Below are 19528 nucleotides of genomic sequence, written 5' to 3' on the forward strand. Positions count from 1 at the left end.
ATACCACAACGACGCCCTGCCTACACCAGCCCTCAAACTGCTCGACTTGTACTTTTGCCTGTGGAAATGCTACGTCCTCAAGTCTGCCGAGAAGATACGACTTGAGGATGAGCAGCGACAGCTTCAAGAGTTAAATGAGTGGCTAGCAAGCGACAGCGACATCCTTCTGCAGATTTGCGATGAGCAAGCATTGATGTTGTGGGATCGAAAGCGAGCAGTTCAAGCACTTTGTAATGGTGTAGTCTCAGCCTTGCAAGCGAGCGATTCTCAAGCCTACCATGTTGATGGGCCTTGATGAGGGATCAGCGTTGTTGAGTGTTCGTGAGCAAGAACCATTTGGGTAGTTGTGCTATCTATTTGTGTGCGATCACAAAGATCAGCGCTGATTTTAGATGAGGCACATGCGGCCGCTGGTGAAGTTTCGTTGGGTTTGGTGACGGGGTGTCAACGTTTCACGGCTGTTGATACATCCTGTGGGCGGATTGAACTCCAAGAAAATAAAAATAAATGAAGGAAGCACACTGCATAATGGTAAGAACTCCACAATAAAACGATATAGTTGGACACGAGACCTTGAAGGGCAAAACTCAATAACAATGACCCATATAGTCATTGACCATGATATCTATTACAAAGGACTAGTCATCTACGAAATGACCTTAAAGCCTAACTTCCAAGCGCTGCCGTCATAAACTCTAGTTCAAATAATTGTCGGGTGCTCGAGGGGGTTTCTGGAAGAGGTGGACCTTCCCACCGAAACCGATAGCGCCCAACTTGGTGCCGGGGACATAAGCCACAACCTCAGATGATTTGCTGTTGTTGTAAGTCATCACCTTGAAAAGAGCACTTTTAGTCGCATAAAAGACATAGGGCTTTTTCGCGATGCGAGAATTGGCGGCGGTGAGAGGAGTATTAATTTCAACCTTCTCCTTGACAAGGATTACCTTCTTCGCTGTGTATGATGTTAGAAATAGTCCAAGGTCCAGCGAAATGGTTTAACAGCCACACGTACTATTCCAGGTATCATAACCGCCAAGGTATTCAGTGATATTACCATCATGATCTTGGAAGAACAAGTGGGTGGTGGAATCGGTAAGATTTACAGTCAATTGAGTTCCAGGAAGCGCAGCGGCGGCTTCCTCCGGGAGAGCCTTTTGATACCGCCACTTGAATTGGCTCCGAGCTATTTCAGAACTCCCCGAGGTCTCATGGGGGTTATATGGCTCCTGAAAGCGGCTTCTGTACTCCCAGAAACCATATCAAACCTTCCGGGAATAAATGAGCTCTTAGGGCTAAGGTGTACATTCCTTGCACTGATAGAGCCGTCTACAGGAACGTGACTGGTCTCCTGATAGTGAATATGGGTAGTAGTCTTACAAGCTACGTATGATTTCCAAAGGCTATGTGGCTCCTTGGCGACTCGCATGTTTCCAGTGTCAGCTTTTGAAGTCTTTCCAAAAGCCAAGGTTGATGGCTATTTACACAGAGCAGACCGTCAATCATTACCGATAATTGTATTGAGCCACACAAGGATAAACATCAACGTGGGAATACTGCTCTAGATGGACCATGATAAATTGGATAGTCAAATCGAGAGATGCCTAGCGAGTCTACAGTGTAATAAGTGCATTACGTTGCATGAACCTATCATTCGCATCTCTCTAATGGCTCTGAATTCCCCTTCCATCCCTCACTCTTCCAAAAATCATGACGAAATTCTGCGATTCTTTTTATTCGAAATCCTCCCTGTCTTGTTACTTCACAGCCCCACTCTGGAACCACGTTGAACCACTACTTTGACTGTTTTGTAGCTCGGTGCGCGTACTCTGCTAGTGACCACGTAAGTCACGCACGACTAAACGGACGGAAGGCATGATGACAACTAAAGACCCGAAAGCGGCCTGGCCAACGGCTCCATAATACATAATCTTGTAAAATGGAATGTGGCCCTTGCTGTCAAACAGCTCGAATAATGTCTGAAAGCCGTGGGCGCGGCTGGCAATCCAACCCCCTAAGGAGAGCACGATCATGCTCACGACGATTTGAATGCAACCGTAGCAAACCGAGCGGTGCAGGTCTCTTGTAGCCACTTCGGGTAGACCACGAGGATTAACCCGAAGATGGAAAACAGGGCTGAAACCAGGGCCGCAATCACCATGCCGTCGACGACGTTGTCCATGAGGTTTTGAAACGTGAGGTCCAAAATAGAGTCGCTCGGCGTCACGAGGTCGGATTTTGCACGGTCTCGTAGGGCGACCGTAAAGTGTACAGTGGCAGAACTGAGACTGGCAAGGGCTAGCCAGGTGCTGGTAAGGGAACTAATGACAAGACGCATCCGAATCATGGCCGCGACAGTAACCAATGCATTTTGTATCCGCAAAAAGTGAATTACCGAATGTAAGATGGTGAGGCAGGTCTCGGCCAAGGGAACACAGTAGAATAAAGTAAAGAATAGCAGCAGAATGGTGAAGCAGGTCAATCTCCGAGCACGGTAAATTTATATGTGCTATGCGCTCTTCACACAAATGCTGCCTTAACAAAGAATGGCCAAGCTGATAGTGAGCCGTTCCAGGTGCCTTTTTCATGTTTTGTTGCCTCAGCGGCAATCCTTATAGGCGCTTTCTCGGTAAGAATGTTTCAAGTAGAAGCACTATTTCTATCCTTGAGATCGACGGCCACGGAAACCGTCTCCGATACTTGGTAGTAAAGCAGCTCTAGGAATCATTTGTGTATTCCTAGGATTTACTGTCCTGTGAAACGGGGCCAGTATATTATCATCATCTCCAGGACGGGCGATAGATTGTGCATAACATATTTCAAGCCAGATAGTGATCCTATGAAAGTATCCGATACTCGAGGAACACATTCTTTGCTGTTGATTGACAAGCTACCGAACACTCCCACTGGAAGACAAATCCCCTATTTTCTGTCGTTTCTGTTGAGCTTACTGTGTTTTTTTGCCAGCTAGCTTAAGATCTGCTTCCAACCATAAGGCAACCCTTACTGTCCGTTGAACCAACGCAGCCGATGAAGAATCGATTTTGAACTGTGAAATTTAGCCAAATCACGCTAGTGAGAAGGTAACTAACATAGCTCAAGTAGATATTTTCTACGGGCGCAAAACACACATGCTGTTGGTGTTCAGTGATTTTTATGTTCAACGTTGATGTAAACGTTGACATCAACTTTCTGACACCGACCACCACCCGTACATCGCCAAAGGTGGTTATCTGAGAATAATCAGCGAACGTATCAGCACAATACTACCAAGCTATCTTGGACGAGGCCGAAGGCCCCAGTGCTCCTGGAAGCACAAACAAGACTCCGCCAGTCGTCTATTTTACTGTGGATTTTCGCGCGGCTGAATCATGACGCAATGACAGCCCCCGAGATATCGGAAATGCATTTCGGTTCCGCATGTTTCTATTCATGACCGACTTCTGGAGGCAGTGATGGGTCGCGCCTGTCTGTATGGGTACCAATTAGAGGGCGAGCGGGGCGAACCACCAAGGTAAAACCCTGCAGGTCCTATACGTAGCGAACTACGGAGCACGGCGAAGCACAAAATACTAACACTAGATACATTCAAGCTAAGAGGGAATCTTCATACTTGTTCACATTATTAGGATAGTGATTTGATATAGCACCTGCGACCCTAGGAGCTTCGAAGCGGAGACCACCAAGCAGGCCCTAGAGCGCCTCGTAGGCGCAGCTGGGCTAGACGCAATCCGACCATTCCGAACTCCCTGTTTATTTACTATACCGCAGACTGGCCGCCTTCAGCGCCACCTTTTCATTTCTTACTCAGAGGTGGATTATGTACATGGTTTAGCCAAGTGGCAGATCCAGGAAATAAAACGCTTGCCCAGCAATAGATGCGGCCCCGGCCCTTAGCGCATTTTGTTTCACTTGCGAGAGTATCATTTGCTCTGCATCTTGGTTAGTGTTTAAAACTTCACAAATTCTAGGAGCCAGCCACAAAGTACAAACAATGGTTTCAAAAACGAAGGCATGAGTTTTAACAGGCCTCAATTAGAATAGGCAACCGCATCCTTCATTTCCTGCTACCAACTAGATCTCGTAAGTGACTGGACAGCAGGGGCTCTATCACTGGAGTAGCTTCCTTAAGTAGCCTGGCAATGCAATACATTAAACGCTCCGACTATTAATATGTTTTATATAACAACATAGGACGACTTGGTCACCGAAACTTTACAAAAACCCCGTTCCCACCATTTACTGCTTGTTCGATTTCTTGCTCCGGAAGCCGACCAAAGGCAACCGAGTCCTCATAAGCAGACTACTGCAGATGACACTGACACTGCTCAAAGCCATGGCAAGACTCGCCCACACCGGGTCCAAACGAACATGCTTTCCGTTACTCACGATGGGATAGAAGACACCGGCAGCCACAGGCACGGCAATGCAGTTGTAAATTAAAGCCCAGAAAAAATTGAACTTGATCCGGCGGAACACCATGCGACTCAGGTCGATGAGGGTCAGAAGCGATGTCAGACCGGAAGAGACAAGCACGAATTCAGCCGCGGAGATAGCAATGTCTGAGCCGGATCCAATGGCAATGCCAACGTCGGCAGCTGTCAGTGCGGGAGAATCATTGATACCATCGCCAACCATGGCCACGATCGCCCGCTTCCTGTTGGGGACTGACTGGCTGCCGAACCAACCAGAACGGCCCGGCTTTTGCAGGACGCGTTGCAGGTAGCGCACTTTCTCTGCCTTTTGCTCTGGCAGGACGCCTGCGATGATGTTATCAGGCGGGATTCCGACGATCTTGCCAACGGCGTTGGCAGTCGTTGGATTGTCTCCGGAGATCATCCAGACATCGATTCCACGGTCACGAAGGGCGTGGAGAACACCCTTGGCCTCTGGTCGGACCGGATCGGCGACAGCCAGCATGATAGACAATTTCCAGGGGACGGAAGCATCGGCAGCCTGAGCACGGGTGCCAACTAAAACGACGGATTTAGCCTCCTGCTTCCATGTCATGAGTGTGTCCAGGTTGACTGAGGAGAGGACGATGTTGTAATCCTGCACCAGCGCCTCATTACCAATGATCACATCGAGACCTGTCTTGGTGTCTTGGTCGCGAAGTGTGAAAACACCCTTAAGACCCTTGCCTGAGATTTCGTTTGCCGAGACGGTCTTCAGAGCTGAAGGCTTCTGGGTAGCGGCGAAAGCGACCATAGCCTTGGCGATAGGATGACTGCTGCTCTGTTCAAGCTCCAAAACCGCGCCCCAGATGTCAGCGATGTTGTTGCCCTCGTGAGCAACCTCATGGTTAGTAATCGATGGTTCTCCGCCCTCAGTGATCGTGCCAGTCTTGTCAAAGGCAATGCAATCGAGCTGACTGGCCTCCTGGAATGCTTCACCACCTCCCTTGACAAGTATACCATGCTGAGCGGCCAATCCACCACCCACGAACAGAGCTGTCGGGGCAGCGAGTCCAATTCCACAGGGGCAGGCAACGACAAAGATAGAGATGGCGAACTGCAACGACCAGAACTCCCATCCTCCAGGGCCATCTTGCCACGCTTCTGGCAGTCGGCCTGAAAGGCCAAGGGCCAACCAGATCAACCAATCGGCGACAGCTATCAAAGTCACGACGGGAACGAAATAGCTTGTGAGAAGGTCCGCTGTCCGCTCGATGGGGGCTCTTCGAATCTGGCCCTCTCGCACGGCACCGATAACTTGGTCGAGTATCGAGTCACCGGAGAGACGAGTGATCTTGATCGTGACAGGATTGGCTTGATTAATAGTTCCAGAGAACACTTCATCGCCAACCGACTTCTCCACCGGAAGGGATTCGCCGGTCAAACTTGATTCATCAAAACGGGAGGTTCCAGTAATGATAGTTCCATCGTAGGGCGGGGAGGCGCCATTGGTCACTCGAACCAGGTCCCCAAACTCCAGCTGGTCAATTGAAACGGTAGATGTGGTCTCTGATTGGTCTGCATGGGCCGGCATAATCAGAACCGCTTCAGTTGGCCGCAATTTGCCGAGTAATCCCACTGCGTCACCAGCCTTCGCCTTGCTGTATGCTTCAAGCAAGCGACCAATCATCAAGAACATAGTTAGAAAGACAACGGAGTCAAAGAATGTTTCGGTATGGTGCATTTTCATCATGTCCGCTGGTTGGGTGGCATTGATGGCGAGAACAGCAATCGAAGCGAAGTAGGCGATTGAAGTACCTAAGGACATGAGCATATCCATACTTCCGAAGCGGAGGAAACGGCGAAGAATCGGAGTCTTGCTTCCTGGTCGCCAGAGGGCCACGAGCTCATGCATCGTCCTGCGGTGGAACAGCCCGGCAGAGTAGAAATAGACAGGGGTGGCCATGATGAAAAGAGCCCATTCCATTCGTGTTGCCTGCCCAGCCCACATCGGTTCATTCAGGAATTTCTTTCCGGGGTTATTAGCAGACACCAACGACATATAGACGATACCGATGACGAAGGTGGGAATCGCGACCAGAACAGCGAGGATTAAGCGTCTGGCAATAGACCACTGGTGTCGACGATGCATGGCCTGTGAACGTTCCTCCAAAGTAGGCGGATGATACACTGACACTGTAAAGGCCTTATCAACGTCAGCGATAGCGCGCAGGATGTCGCGGATAGTCCGTTTCGGTATCTCGGGAAGATAGCGAATCTTGAGCCGGGGCTGTCGGGAGGTGGGCAGCTCTAACAGCTCGACCTCGTCGCCGTACGCGCTGGTCAAGGCATCGACAATCCTCTGGGGACACTGTTCACAATGTATGCCGTCGACCTGAATCTGGATCTCGCGCTCCGAAATTGACGAGTTGGATGAGACCTGACTCTCGACATCACTCAGGGTGGCCTTGTAGCCCAGCTCGCCGATTATTTTGGCAATGTCTTCCAGATGATCTTTGCCAAGGTACTCGACTGTGGCACTGCCGGACACAAGATTGACATCGACCTTAGTGATCCATTCATGCTGGTTCAGCGTGTCGGTGACCTTGCCAACGCAAGAGCTGCAACTCATCCCCTCGATGATATAAGACGCGCGCCATGCGTCGTCCACCAGCGCAGATAGTGGATTGGGTATTTGGGGTCGAATCTCCTCGGTGTCAACCACCTCTACCTCGTACCCAGATTCCCGGACAGTTTGGAGTATCTCGTCCGTATGTGCGCTGTCAGCGAGGACCACGACTGCACTACTGGTCAAAAGGTTCACATCCATTGACAGGATCCATGGCCGGCCTTGCAAGGCGCCGGTGATTTTCCCCACACAGGAACTGCACGACATGCCACTGATCGCCAGGGAGATGCGATACTTCACTCCAGTAAGACGATCGTCCATGACAGAGATCAACGATTCGTCGCTAGACAGCGTGGCCGTCGATTTGCCCATGGGCGACAACTCCTGTTCCGCCGTCTTTGGGGCGGCCAGATGGGCTTTGCATGCCTCACATTGACGGATATGCTTTTCTGATTGGAAATGGACATCGTAATGGTCGCGGTTGCTCTTGGAGGTCGACTTAGAGGTGTAGTCGTGTGCTTCGATGTTGCCATCATGGAAGACTGACGGCAAAACGCTGTCTAGTTCGAAGCCGGCATCTGTGAGGGTACGTGCGATGCGAGATGCACTCAGAGTGATGGGATGGACGACCTTGATTTCGTGGAGGACGATGGACGTTGCGACAGAGAACGGAGCAGGTCTGAGTGCGGACAGAGTTTCTTGCACGGTTGCAACACAGGATGGACAGTGTAGATTGTCCACGAGAATAGTGGTAAGCCTCGATTGAGGCGGAGATAGTAGTTCGCTCATGCTCAGGAAGTAGAGCAGAAATAGGTGAATTTGAAGTCCCAAAAGATTAAAAATATGTATGTGGATATGAATGAGAAGAGGGTGGGCAATACGGTGGAAGAGGGAAATATATAGAGTTATGAGCATTCCTAATTGCGTTCGTACAGAGGCAAAATGATGACTCTTCGCTTCTTCAAAATGGAATGAAGAAGAACATTTACTCCGTGACGCTAACGCGATATTCACGCAAATTCAAAGAAATTCCCATTGACTGGATTGAGTAGTCACAAAGTCCGAGCCATGTGGGTCCGAAAACCCTAATTTGGCTGCGGGAATTGTGCGTTGCATGTCGGGATGACACATCGTGTTCAAGATTCTCTAGCAAATTTCACGGCCTCGTGGTAGATCTTCAATTACGCTTTGTTCCGAGATGCCATTCGGGTGGCGATAGCAGACCCCGATATACTTAACGTTCCAATGAAGTTTTAGGCTGTCCCCCATTGCAAGCTAACCGGTCAGCACTCTCAGCATTCATCTTATTGTAGCTGGTAGTATCCACTTTTCCTGACTCTCTAGATATACATGAATTATTACAATGTGACAGAAATATGATGATGATGATGATGATGATGATGATATTCTATTAACCTGATGCTGCCTAGCTAGAGTCGCAGTGGCAATGCAGGCGCTTCGTCCGTCCGAAGCAAGAATATGCCCAAACGCCGTAACCCACGCAGTAAAGAATGACTGTGTACAAAGGAGATAGGTATCGCGCTACCTAAACAGGTAAAAATGAAGCCCAAATGCCAAACAAAGTAATGTAAAATCCCGCTCAAAAGAATGACGCATCGCTATGCAGTACGCGATATGCAATATGCAGTTTATTCCTTGATATCCCCGATATCCTCCTGTAGATCTCCTTCTGCAGTAATCAACTTCTTTCTACCCCGCTGGCAGTAGCACACCCCGCTTCGATCGATTGTGGTTCCGTATGTTCTTGCTGTTGTCATGTGCAACATCTCAGTTGTCGCTCACTTCGTCGTTGGATACGCATCGTCTTCACCCCCTGCCCGTTCCGGTCAATCCCGGTGTGTTGGTTCAGTGTCTTTGTCTGGCTCTGGTTCGACATTGCAATGCCGAAACTGTCCGAGAAGACCAGTTGATAACATGAATTCGGCGACGTAGCGAGTCGCCTGCGGGTGAGACAAGATCGCCTCATAATCCATCGGGTTCTTTAGGTCCGTCCTCTTGACCTTCTCCATGAATATCTTTCTTAGATCAGTATACAACGGACACTGGAGGAGGACATGCCTCGGTGTCTGAGAACCCTCCTCACAGCTGCACCGGTCCGATTCCGCTTCGTTGATTTTGTACAAAAAGTGACGCAGGCCAATCCGCATTGACCGCATCTGCACCAGAATCGAAGTGTACGGCTTCGATAGGCCCTCGAATAGCTTTAGAACCCTCTTGTTCGGCACTCCGACCAGCCTCTGATTTGGCTTGCCCGTCTTCTCCCTCGCCCACTGTTTTGCCCATTCCGCACGGATCCGGGCTCGAACTTGCCGTTTGGCAGTAGTTGCGAGCCGCAACTTAGGGTATGTTCCGGACCCGGAAGAACCTACTTCCGACCCCACACCCGCACTTGTGTCCGCTCCCCCTTCTTTTGCTGCCTCCTTCGCCGCAGCATCCGCCAGCTCGTTGCCGCTCACGCCCATATGTGCGGGGATCCATCGAATCGTGACCGAGAGGCCAGGCGTGAGGGCACGGATGTGGGTATAAATTGCATGGAGGATATATTGGCCGGATGGGCGCTTGGGGTTCTGCACTGCTTGGATCGTGGCCTACGAGTCTGCGAAGATCACCAGTTCGCGAGGGGTTTGCGGGTGTAACTCGCTGAAGTGATAGATGGCCATCTCTATCCCAGAGAGCTCGGCAATATATACTGTGGACTATTCTGAACTGCCAAGGTGCTGGCGTTTGAATACTAGGGGCTTCGCATGAGGGGCCACTGCGGCAGCCCCAATCTGCTCCTCGTACCCACTTCCATCTGTAAAGAATACTAGGGGACTCGGCGCTAGGGCTAGAAATAGATAGGGTTCTGTCTCTGCGATTGCAGCCTCAACCTCCGCGTAGGTGGCTTTGGTTTGGATAGCATCGTGTGACTTAATCGCTGTTTCTGCGTCCTCAATCACACAGCGTATCCTTGGTTCCCACGGTGCGAGGACAAAGGCCGTTCTTGACTCCTAGGTAACACCTGGTTGGCGCTCGAGAACTTGGCCTTTCTTTTAGAGAGCTTCTAGGGGTGAAAGGCCGCCACGTTTGGCATCTTAGGACCGGCGTGCCTGTCGTGCGGTAAGGCACTCTGGCTGTGCCCATTTGGCACCTATTTGGATTCGTATGGCTGTTTCTTCGATGATTTGCTGCATTTGTAGCCGGATTGGCAGTAGATAGAGCTCTATATTCAATGCAGCAGCAGACATGCTTTTAAAAGCACCTGCAATGAGGATTGCCGCCCGTCGTTGGATGCCTGTGAATATGTTGATGATTCGGTTTTCGTCGGGTTTTGTTGTTATCCGAGCAGCTAGGGAATACCATGCCGCCACGCCATAGAGCATTTGTGGCACAACCACCGTTTGATAGACCATCCGCATGGCTATAAGCGGGGCACCCTATATGGAACCTAATATGCCACGGAGGGCTTCTAGGCTACTATTTCCCTTTGCGGAGAGCTTTACATAGTGTGTGTGGAATTGTAGTGTCTTATCGAGCCAGATACCAAGGTATTTAGCGGAATTTGATGGCTGTATTGTTTGATCGGCTGCTTGCACTAGCATCTGGTCATCTCCAGGGTTCTCCACGATGATATCGTAAATGTCTGGTATATTTTGACGGTTCTGTGGTATCAGTGCTAGCGGTACTGGGGGCTCCCGTGGGTTGGTGAAGTGGATAAGTTCGAATTTGTCTGGAGCAAACTTGGCTGCATGTCGTCGTGCCCATATGTCTGCTTTGCTAAGGGCAATTTGAAGAACCTCCACATTTCTTACATACGATTATGACTCCATAATCATCGCCATATCATCCACCCATCCGTATCCATGGCATTCCGCTCCATCTGGTTCTCGGATATGGCATCCTTATACCAATGGGGTATTGAATAGCAAAAAGAGGATTAGAGATATTGGCGAGCCCTACGGGATGCCTGTTTCTGTATTGAAAAGCTCGCTGATGAAGCCTAGGAGCTTGATGCGTGTGGATCTGTCTGTGAGAAATGACTGCACCCATGGCACGAAGTGTCCCAGTCCCAGCATCCGCATGTTATGTAGTAGTCGTTGGTGAGAGACATTGTCATACGCTCCAGAGACGTCTAGCAGTAGCATACTTACCTTCCTACCGTGACCCCAGGCCTAGTGCACCCGGTCTAGGATCAGCTGGATTGCATGGTCCATAGAGATGCCTTTTCTCCCCCGAGGTGTGTGTCTGGTAGTAAGTGGTATTCCTCGACAGCCCATGAGATCCGGCTAGCGATCACTGCTTCTAGGAGTTTTCCGAGAGTGTTCATAAGGGCGATTAGCCGGTAGGACTTTGGTTTACGGAAGTCCCGCTATCCACCTTTCCGTAGTGTGACTGTGATCGATTCCTGGAAGTGTCGAGGGTTGTACCCTATACGAACATAGCTATCGAATATTGAGGTAAGGATCCGGGTGAAATCTTTGTATACGAGAAGCAGCTTCCACACTCTGTTTGGCAGTTCGTCTGGCCCAGGTGCCTTATCAGGTGGTGCTCGGCGGATGACGTCAGTTACCTCTTGTTCTGATATTGGTGGGAATTGAAGTTGTTGCTTCACTCTGGTTCCGGCGATATCGTCCAGGTCAGCATCCGGGGGCCGCGGGAAGAAGACCTCCCTCAGCACCTAGGCTTTCTCCTCGTTCGACTCTGCCAGCTGGCTATTCATCTTCTTCAGTGCTGGTATGGCGCCGCCGGAGTCACCTCCCCAGTTCCTGGCCCATTTTGATACTCTCCAAAGGCCCCGCGGGCCGTCTTCGACGGTGTCCCTGATCCAGGTGCGGAAACCTTGCTTGAGTGCTTTGCCAATCACTTTGCCCTTCATATTACGTGCTGTTTTGTATTCTTAGTGATCACTCTCGTCCTTACTATCACGCCATCGCCGGAAGAGCCTTCGGGTAGTGTTGATTGCTTCTATACATTCAGGTGTCCACCCTGGGTGAGCCCATGTCGAGGGGCGGGCCCACAGAGTGGAGATCTGTACACCTTATTATATGACGTTGAGCAGATGTTCAACAGCTTCGTCGATTTGCTTTAGCCCTATATTGCTGTCTGATAACCCCCTATTGCCCAGCAGATTTGCTGACACAAATTCCAGGAACTTCTCTATGTTCATTGTCTTCCAGCAGCGCCGGCGAGCTTCCTCCACGCTCTGCGTTCCCAGATCAACCCAGGTAACAATTGGAAGATGATCTGAGTCCGCATGTGTGTCTTCGCTCACTTCGCATGCTATTAGACGCTCACACAGCTTTCGGGACGCCAGGACCAGGTCGATCGTGGTCTGGCTCACCGCGTTTATCCTTGTTGGCACACCTAGCTCCGTCCAGAATTCTAGGTTTGCTGTATCCATTAGTATTAACACATCCTCTGCTTTAGCATCCTCCACTGCGTCGTCGCCTCCCCAAACCGGGTGGTGTAGGTTGAAATCGCCCACAATCATGTACGAGAAGCCTGACTGCTCTCTCGCCGGTTCCACCAAACTCTTGAGGAGATTTAAACCGTCCCCTGTCACCTGATCGTTATATATATTCAAGATCCGCACTTCCCCTACCCCGCTGCGGATCCTCACTTCCTGTAAGTCTCCGGAGTGCGCGTAGTGAGTCCACCCTGCTAATTTCTTCGATATATATATACAAACTCTGGCCCGTTGGCCTATTTCTGTCTCTGCTGGCCATAGCAGCTCGTGTGTCCCCTTGGCGGGGTGGTGCGTGCTATCCTGGAAGGGATTCTTCCATGGTTCCTGGATGGCGATGATATCCGCGGCTAACACTTTTGGATCACGTAGGAACTGCGCCATGACCCCGTCCTTAGATCGATTCACATTGTACTAGAATATGGTGAACTCTTTCATTGAGAGGTGATAGATTTGGTGGGCTTGGCGCTGTGTCGGGTGTTCCGTCGAAGACGTGGTTCAAAGCGGACATCGGTTGTCTCGGTCTCCGTGTGTCGTCGTTTCCGTGGATTATATGAGTTAAAGATCTTATCGCTGATCTCGGTGAGTGCTGAGCTGCCGACTATTGATGGTTTGTAGCTAGCGTCGTGTGCTAGCTCTGAGGTGGGAACGTCCGGCAGGCTAACTGTAGCGTCTGCAGCCCTTTCCGTGAGTTCCACTAACCTCCTTGACTTGCGGGAGCTTACGCTCGCCGTGCTGACTGATTTGGTCTTTGGTTTTAGTTTCTTTGTTGCTTTGGCGGCATGTGTGGATATGGCCGGTTCAAAACTGATCCCTCCTACGTGCAGATATGACTGGCTGACTCCATCCAGTTGGCTTGCCTATATGGCATCCTCTGTTGGATAGATCGAGTCTTCTGCAGTATTCATGGACACTACAGGCTCGCTTATAGCCTACTGCCGCCGCTGGAGGCCGCTCCTAGACACCATGGCCCCTGATTAAGTGCTGGCCCCCTCTTTCCCTGTTTTCGCCCACTAACTAGATTGCAGACTAGTCGAATACCCAATTTGTGCAGCCCTCTCAGTAGTGGTCGAGTCGCTACTCTCGGTGCCGCTGCCCTCGCTTGAAGATGAGTGCCCGGCCGGAGTGCCCCACGAACTGGCTGGTGACGGCTGCATCACCGGAGATGGTGCCTTGGCAGAGAAGTGTGCTAGAACTGGGTGATATCGTGGTCGATATCTCGCCATCTCCTTCATCTTTTCGACCTCTCGCACCCGGTCCGGACAGTCATTAGCCCACGCGGCATATGTGCTCCCGCAATTGGCACACTTGTTTTCCTTCAGCGTACCGTCGGCCTTAGTGCTGCACTTCTGAGACAAGTGCTCGCCGGCACAGTGGACGCAAGTTAGAGACTGATTCGGGCAGGTGGCTCCTATATGACCATATTTTTGACAGTTATGACACTGACGTACCCGGATTGCTCGATCGTACATCATAGCAGTTAAGCAGCTCCCGTCCCAGAAGACCCCTTTGTCGATGGCGGCGTTGGCCGGCAGTGGAGATGTGAATTCAGCCACCAACGACCCCGTCTTGCCCGTGGGCGCCCGAAGCCACGACAGCCGAGTGATTTCCGCCCCCTCTCCCCAGTCCGGGCCGTTGTTCGCGATTAGCTAGCTGATTATCTTGTCCTACACGCCCCGCAATTCCTCCATGCGCGGCGTGTTCACCCCTAGCGAGCGAACATTGATATCGTGTATCACGATACCCTAGGTTGGGAGCAGTACCTCTGCCTTCCTCCCTAGAGAGTGCACCCAGCCCTCTCGGTGCACCCGTAGGATCTCAGCCTCCTTAGCGGTGCGCGCTGTGAAGCGGAGATCACCCGACCTCAACTAGCGAGCCGCCAGGAACCGGACTGAAGCCAGTGGCGCAGAGCCAATGGCCTTAGCTGCACGCTCGCGCAGACGGTTAGCTTTGGCGGTCATCTCGACGGGTGTTTCTCGTCGATAACGGTTTGCCGCCTCGGGGTCGTTGAGCCGTACGGTGATGGCGCGGTCCGCGGCAATATCACTCACCGCCGCCGCCACCGAGGACGTTGAACCATGAGAGGACAGATGGTGCGCTGGCGCTGGTGCCCCTCGTGCGACGTCTGCCCAGCTGCCAGTACTCATCCGGACTGGCAGGTGTCTCTCAGCTGCAGCTCGCACCGCAGTGAGGTCTTTCCGCATCTCCAGCGTCTCCTGACGCAGCTGTGAAAACTCTGCACGCCAATCGGCGCCCAGGGGGTTCTTCAGGAGGTCCCCAGTGAGCTCCTCGAGCAATTTGAGGTGTTGTAGCACCTGGGTGGGTACACGATGCCCAGCTTGCTTGTCAATGTATGATAACAACTGCTTGGTGTCGTGATTGGCGTTCAGAAGTCTGGCAGTGGTGTCGGCGGGTGCCGTGCGGCCCGTCCCTGAGACCAGGGTTGGCCACGCGGACGCCGGCACTGGCATACTGACACCCTCAAGTTTGGGGTCAAATTGTAGCGCCGGAAGTAATTGAAAACTTCCCGTTTACGATACGTTGCCAAATGGCGTGGTTGTGGAGATATTCCAAGAATTCGTTATGCCAAGAGATATATGTTTTTTTTGACAGAAATATGGCTGTACGATAATGTATGGTATGGCACGAAGATATTCAATTCTCTGGATGACCAAAACTGACAAAATCCACTATTTAAACAATCTGTGTGGACATGATGGCTAACTAGTAATAAGCACTTTTGTATGCCATTTACCATGGCATCGGTCCGGGGAAAGTCCGGGTATTGTGCTCTGTTTCAACTAGGTATTGCAACCTTGGCTTTTGACACAATGCTTACAATAAATTGGCTAATTTTGCGTGGATATGAATGATAGATGCAGATCCTATAAGACATTGCGGTTGAGTGAATTTGAACTACTGGTAGCAAGTGGAAGGCATAAATGTATCGTAGGTGACAGAAGTACTACCAGAACTAGAGCTCTATAAAGATTAGGTGATACATGAACCCCGCAAGGCAATCAAGGCGGAATTTCCCGTTCTAAACAGTCTGAGCAGCTCCGTCAGCTTCACCGCTGCGGACATTCTTTTCCTTCGCCTTGATGGCACCCAACACGGTTTCAAAAGAAAGGCAATGCTCAGCCACAACGAAGACGGTCTGTTCTTCAAGGTTGATCTCAAGCTTCTTCACTCCTGCGCCACGCAATATCCAGAAAATATTAAAAAATTGAGCAGTATAATGAAAAGGCTGGGTTACGAACCGCTGAGTGCGTTGAGGGCTTCCTGGACGGCAGAAACACAGCCACCGCACGCCATCTGGACGTTGAACTTGTACTCGTGATCCGGAGAAGTGCTGCAGCACATTTTGAAGTTGATAAATTGAATGAGGACAAGGGAGCGAAGATGGAGAGAAGAAAAAAGTAGAACAACGATAGCGAGTGAGTCTGGGAGAAGAGTTGAAATCAAGGAAATTACGAGGACATTGACCTCCCTTTTATGTTTCTCGAGATATCTAGCCCCCCTGAGTTTTCCTATGTCATGGCATTCTATTCAGTCTGACTGGATCGTGGAGCCGACCCGTTGCGCGAATTGTGCGTTTCTCGTACCAACCACAACCACCAACTCGGACGCTACTTAACTAGACTCGGGTTGGGCTTTTATCATTTCATGCACTTCCATCACATACCATCTCGCTACAATTTCTCCCACATGGTGTATAGAACAGGGCTTCTACTTCATTCTAGGCTGATGGCGCGAGCGACCTCTTCTGGCTTTCGTCGCGCCTTCTCGAGCTCGTCAGCCGTCCAGTCCTGTTGTTCGGGCAAGAAGTCAGCGTTAAAAAATCCTGATTCTATAGCTGACAGCAATGGGCCGGCAATCAGAGCTTCTCAGCCAATCCATTCAGCTTGGAAAATGGGGGTTTGGACTAATAGGCCGGCGTGGAAGCGTGCCGGTCTCAATACTCTGCGCTGTCTCATGGGCTGCACCGTCGGCGATTTCTCTGCCCTATGGATGCTTCAGTCCTACTGCCCAGAGCTCGGCATGGGAAATATCATGATGGCCTCCAGTGAGTTCATTCCATGGCCCATTAAGCGGTGAAAGACACGTGTAGCTAATGATTGGAAATGCAGTGGCAAGCGGCATCACGACTTCAATCATACTCGAAACAATTCTTCTTCGGCGCGGTGCCGACCAGCTTTCGTGGCCCATGGCGGCACGCACTGCGATGGGCATGAGTATGACTTCCATGGTGGCTATGGAGTTGGCCGAGAACATGGTGGACTATCATTTGACGGGGGTCAGGTCAACTTCGAGGATCCGCAGTTTTGGATAGCGGCGGGTTTATCGATCGGAGCCGGGTTTCTAGCCCCATTACCGTACAGCTATTTACGTCTGCGAAAGTACGGACGGGCGTGTCATTGAGCCTTCAGAATGAATGAATACAATTTTATTTTCTTTCTCGCCGATTGTTTGCCACGAGAAAAAAAGTACAATGGCAATCGAAATTCCGTAGCTGAACGCCTAAACTACTTCGGAGATCAGTCCTTCCTATCCAAGTAAATCAATTGTCCGTACCCAGCTATTCATGTGATTTGTCGAGTCCCCTAGCTACTCCAGGAATTTCAACAAGTATCGTATGATCAGAAATTAAGACCCACTTTCTATCACGGTGGGTCTCTGAACTGTATCTGTAATTTCTTGGCGATGACACCATGCCTCGGACATTCTGTCAGGATCTCGGACCTTTCGCCTTCCCGATATAGTAATGCTTTTCCCGTGCTCCGGGGCAATGGAGGATTTGGTCATATATGGCCATATGTGAAAATTCCGCACAACTGGTCTACTCGTGCACTGTTTTCGATTTCCCGTCATTCTTTCAAACATCATTCGCCAAAGATGGCTTTCAAGATCACCCGAATCCAACGCCTGAGCGCGGTTATACTCATTTCTATGTCATTCTTTATCGCGGAAATAGCAGGTAATCAAGAGTTAAGATTAAACTCGCTCCAATTCTGGAATTTTATTGTGTAGAAAACAGAGGTCTAACATAACCTGGTCTAGTTGGCTTCTACACGGGCTCGCTGGCCCTTATGGCTGATGCATTTCATTATGTATGTGCGCCTTGACTTGGACGATGAAAACAAACTAATTACTATTTCTAGTTGAGTGATATTTTTGGCTTTGTTATTGCTCTCATTGCTGCTATCGTAGGTTTTGTTCGATGGCATATGATCCGCCCTCAGTTGTGCTGACAATCAAAAGGTCTCAGAGAAAGCTACAGCACCTCCTTCTTTAACATTTGGCTGGCAACGAGCGCAATTACTAGGTGCTTTCTTCAACGGCGTTTTACTGCTTGGTCTGGGAATCAGCATTTTCCTGCAGTCTATCGAGCGGTTTATCAGTTTGGAGCGTGTGTATCCGCGAGCAGACTTGGGCCGATATATGTGGCTAACTCCTCTGTGCTGTCTAGGAGTTGATGATCCAAAACTGGTTGTGATTATTGGCTGTGTAGGATTCGGCCTCAACTTGATTAGTTTAACTTTCTTGCACGGTAAAGCGTCTTCCCACATATCATCCCCAAGGGCATGAATTTGACGAAGGCTTCACAGAACATGACCACGACCGCGACCATGGAGGTGACGAACATGATCATGGACACACCCACGGGCAAGATCATGGTCATGATCATCATGAACATGAACATGAGCGTGGGGATCATGACAGTGATGGTCACAATGATCACAATGACTCTCAAGTGGCCCGAGAGCACGCTGCCCTTATCAACGAGAAGGTCAGTCTCTCCGATATATTATTCTTTAATCTGTTTTCTCATCGCGATATTTCTAGCACATCACCCACAAACACCACATGAATGCCGCATCCTGGAAGCCACGAAAGAACTTTGATCTTGCTCTTATGGGTGTCTTTATTCATATCATGGGCGACTGTGCCAACAACGTCGGTGTAATCATTTCAGGACTAGTCATTTGGCTGGCCAACTACAGTGGTCGGTATTATGCGGACCCTGCCGTCGGTATGGCTATCGCGATCATGATCTTTGCCTCCTCTTTGCCATTAGGTGAGCCACCCAGAAACCCCCTTCGATTTCATCAAGATCCCTGCGTGTTGCGATTACTCAGTTGTTGGCGTTTCGATTAGTGAAACGGAGCGGGTTGATTCTACTCCAAAGTGCCCCTCAAGGCGTCGAGCATGACGATGTCAAACATGATCTAGAGCAGGTAAGTAATCCGGTCTTCGTGACCAACCCGTAAACTACTTGTTGCTGGTACTATCGAGGTTGCAGATCCCTGGAATTGCCGCTGTCCATGAACTTCACATATGGCGCCTGAACCAGAAGAAGTCTCTCGCCTCCACACACCTTGTCCTCGATGAGACCAGTGATGAAACTGATTTCAATAAGCTGGCTAAGACGGTGAATGAGTGTTTTCACGCTTATGGTATCCACTCGGTGACCCTTCAGCCAGAGACCATTCCAGGCCGCAAGGGAAATGAAGTGGTTGGGGTGGCGAATCATCGAGATGGAAGGGTAAGCCTAGCGACAAATTGCCAGCTAATCTGTGGGAAACTTTGTGAGGATCTATCATGCTGCCAATGAGTTGTCTCTACGGGGAAGACTCATGTGAAATCACGGGCTGTACAAAAGAAGGATGGAAATAATTGAGTAAATTTCCGGCGAGGCATCTATTCGCTCAGTCTATGTGCCAGCTTAATATCGAGGTAAAGCCTCCGTTGGGGCTAGAATACAATGGCTTTTTATTCAAGAAATGACATAGCATTGGTCTATGCCATCATTAAGACTGGACGTTGAGGAGTATGCCGTCCACTGAAGACGCAACCGATAGTTGGTCACTATTTCGCTTCATATCTATATTACTATTGCTTTAAAACCATAAGCAAATGACAGAGCATTCGAGACATAATCTCAACACAAATAGCGCTATTTCAGGTACAAAATATAACAAGACCAGGGTTGTAACAAGAGCGAAACTCTCAGCTGTTGAAGGTTCAGTCATTGCTGACTTA

General features: G+C 50.1%; 5 protein-coding genes across 5 annotated transcripts; 2 read left to right on the forward strand and 3 right to left on the reverse strand.

The window, feature by feature from the left end:
- Nucleotides 1–695: 695 nt before the first annotated feature.
- On the reverse strand, nucleotides 696–1060 carry N7471_013626 (uncharacterized protein; the record flags this gene model as incomplete). The annotated part of the gene is made up of 2 exons (XM_057286345.1): nucleotides 696–952; nucleotides 1009–1060. The coding sequence occupies 2 exons, from the start codon at nucleotides 1058–1060 to the stop codon at nucleotides 696–698; spliced, it is 309 nt and encodes a 102-aa protein (XP_057129670.1).
- A 3176-nt stretch (nucleotides 1061–4236) lies between these two features.
- On the reverse strand, nucleotides 4237–7809 carry N7471_013627 (heavy metal translocating P-type ATPase; the record flags this gene model as incomplete). The annotated part of the gene is made up of 1 exon (XM_057286346.1): nucleotides 4237–7809. One exon carries the CDS (start codon nucleotides 7807–7809, stop codon nucleotides 4237–4239), a length of 3573 nt encoding a protein of 1190 aa, XP_057129671.1.
- A 7715-nt stretch (nucleotides 7810–15524) lies between these two features.
- Nucleotides 15525–15847, reverse strand: N7471_013628 (uncharacterized protein; the record flags this gene model as incomplete). The annotated part of the gene is made up of 2 exons (XM_057286347.1): nucleotides 15525–15676; nucleotides 15745–15847. The coding sequence occupies 2 exons, from the start codon at nucleotides 15845–15847 to the stop codon at nucleotides 15525–15527; spliced, it is 255 nt and encodes an 84-aa protein (XP_057129672.1).
- A 549-nt stretch (nucleotides 15848–16396) lies between these two features.
- Nucleotides 16397–16817, forward strand: N7471_013629 (DUF4396 domain-containing protein; the record flags this gene model as incomplete). The annotated part of the gene is made up of 2 exons (XM_057286348.1): nucleotides 16397–16550; nucleotides 16615–16817. The coding sequence occupies 2 exons, from the start codon at nucleotides 16397–16399 to the stop codon at nucleotides 16815–16817; spliced, it is 357 nt and encodes a 118-aa protein (XP_057129673.1).
- A 563-nt stretch (nucleotides 16818–17380) lies between these two features.
- Nucleotides 17381–19100, forward strand: N7471_013630 (cation diffusion facilitator family transporter; the record flags this gene model as incomplete). The annotated part of the gene is made up of 9 exons (XM_057286349.1): nucleotides 17381–17462; nucleotides 17546–17595; nucleotides 17647–17691; nucleotides 17747–17894; nucleotides 17955–18035; nucleotides 18067–18275; nucleotides 18332–18563; nucleotides 18644–18723; nucleotides 18789–19100. The coding sequence occupies 9 exons, from the start codon at nucleotides 17381–17383 to the stop codon at nucleotides 19098–19100; spliced, it is 1239 nt and encodes a 412-aa protein (XP_057129674.1).
- Nucleotides 19101–19528: the final 428 nt, after the last annotated feature.

This window comes from Penicillium samsonianum (genome assembly GCF_028829775.1).
Source record: "Penicillium samsonianum strain IBT 33392 chromosome Unknown utg000009l_segment0_segment0, whole genome shotgun sequence".
Lineage (NCBI taxonomy): Eukaryota > Fungi > Ascomycota > Eurotiomycetes > Eurotiales > Aspergillaceae > Penicillium > Penicillium samsonianum.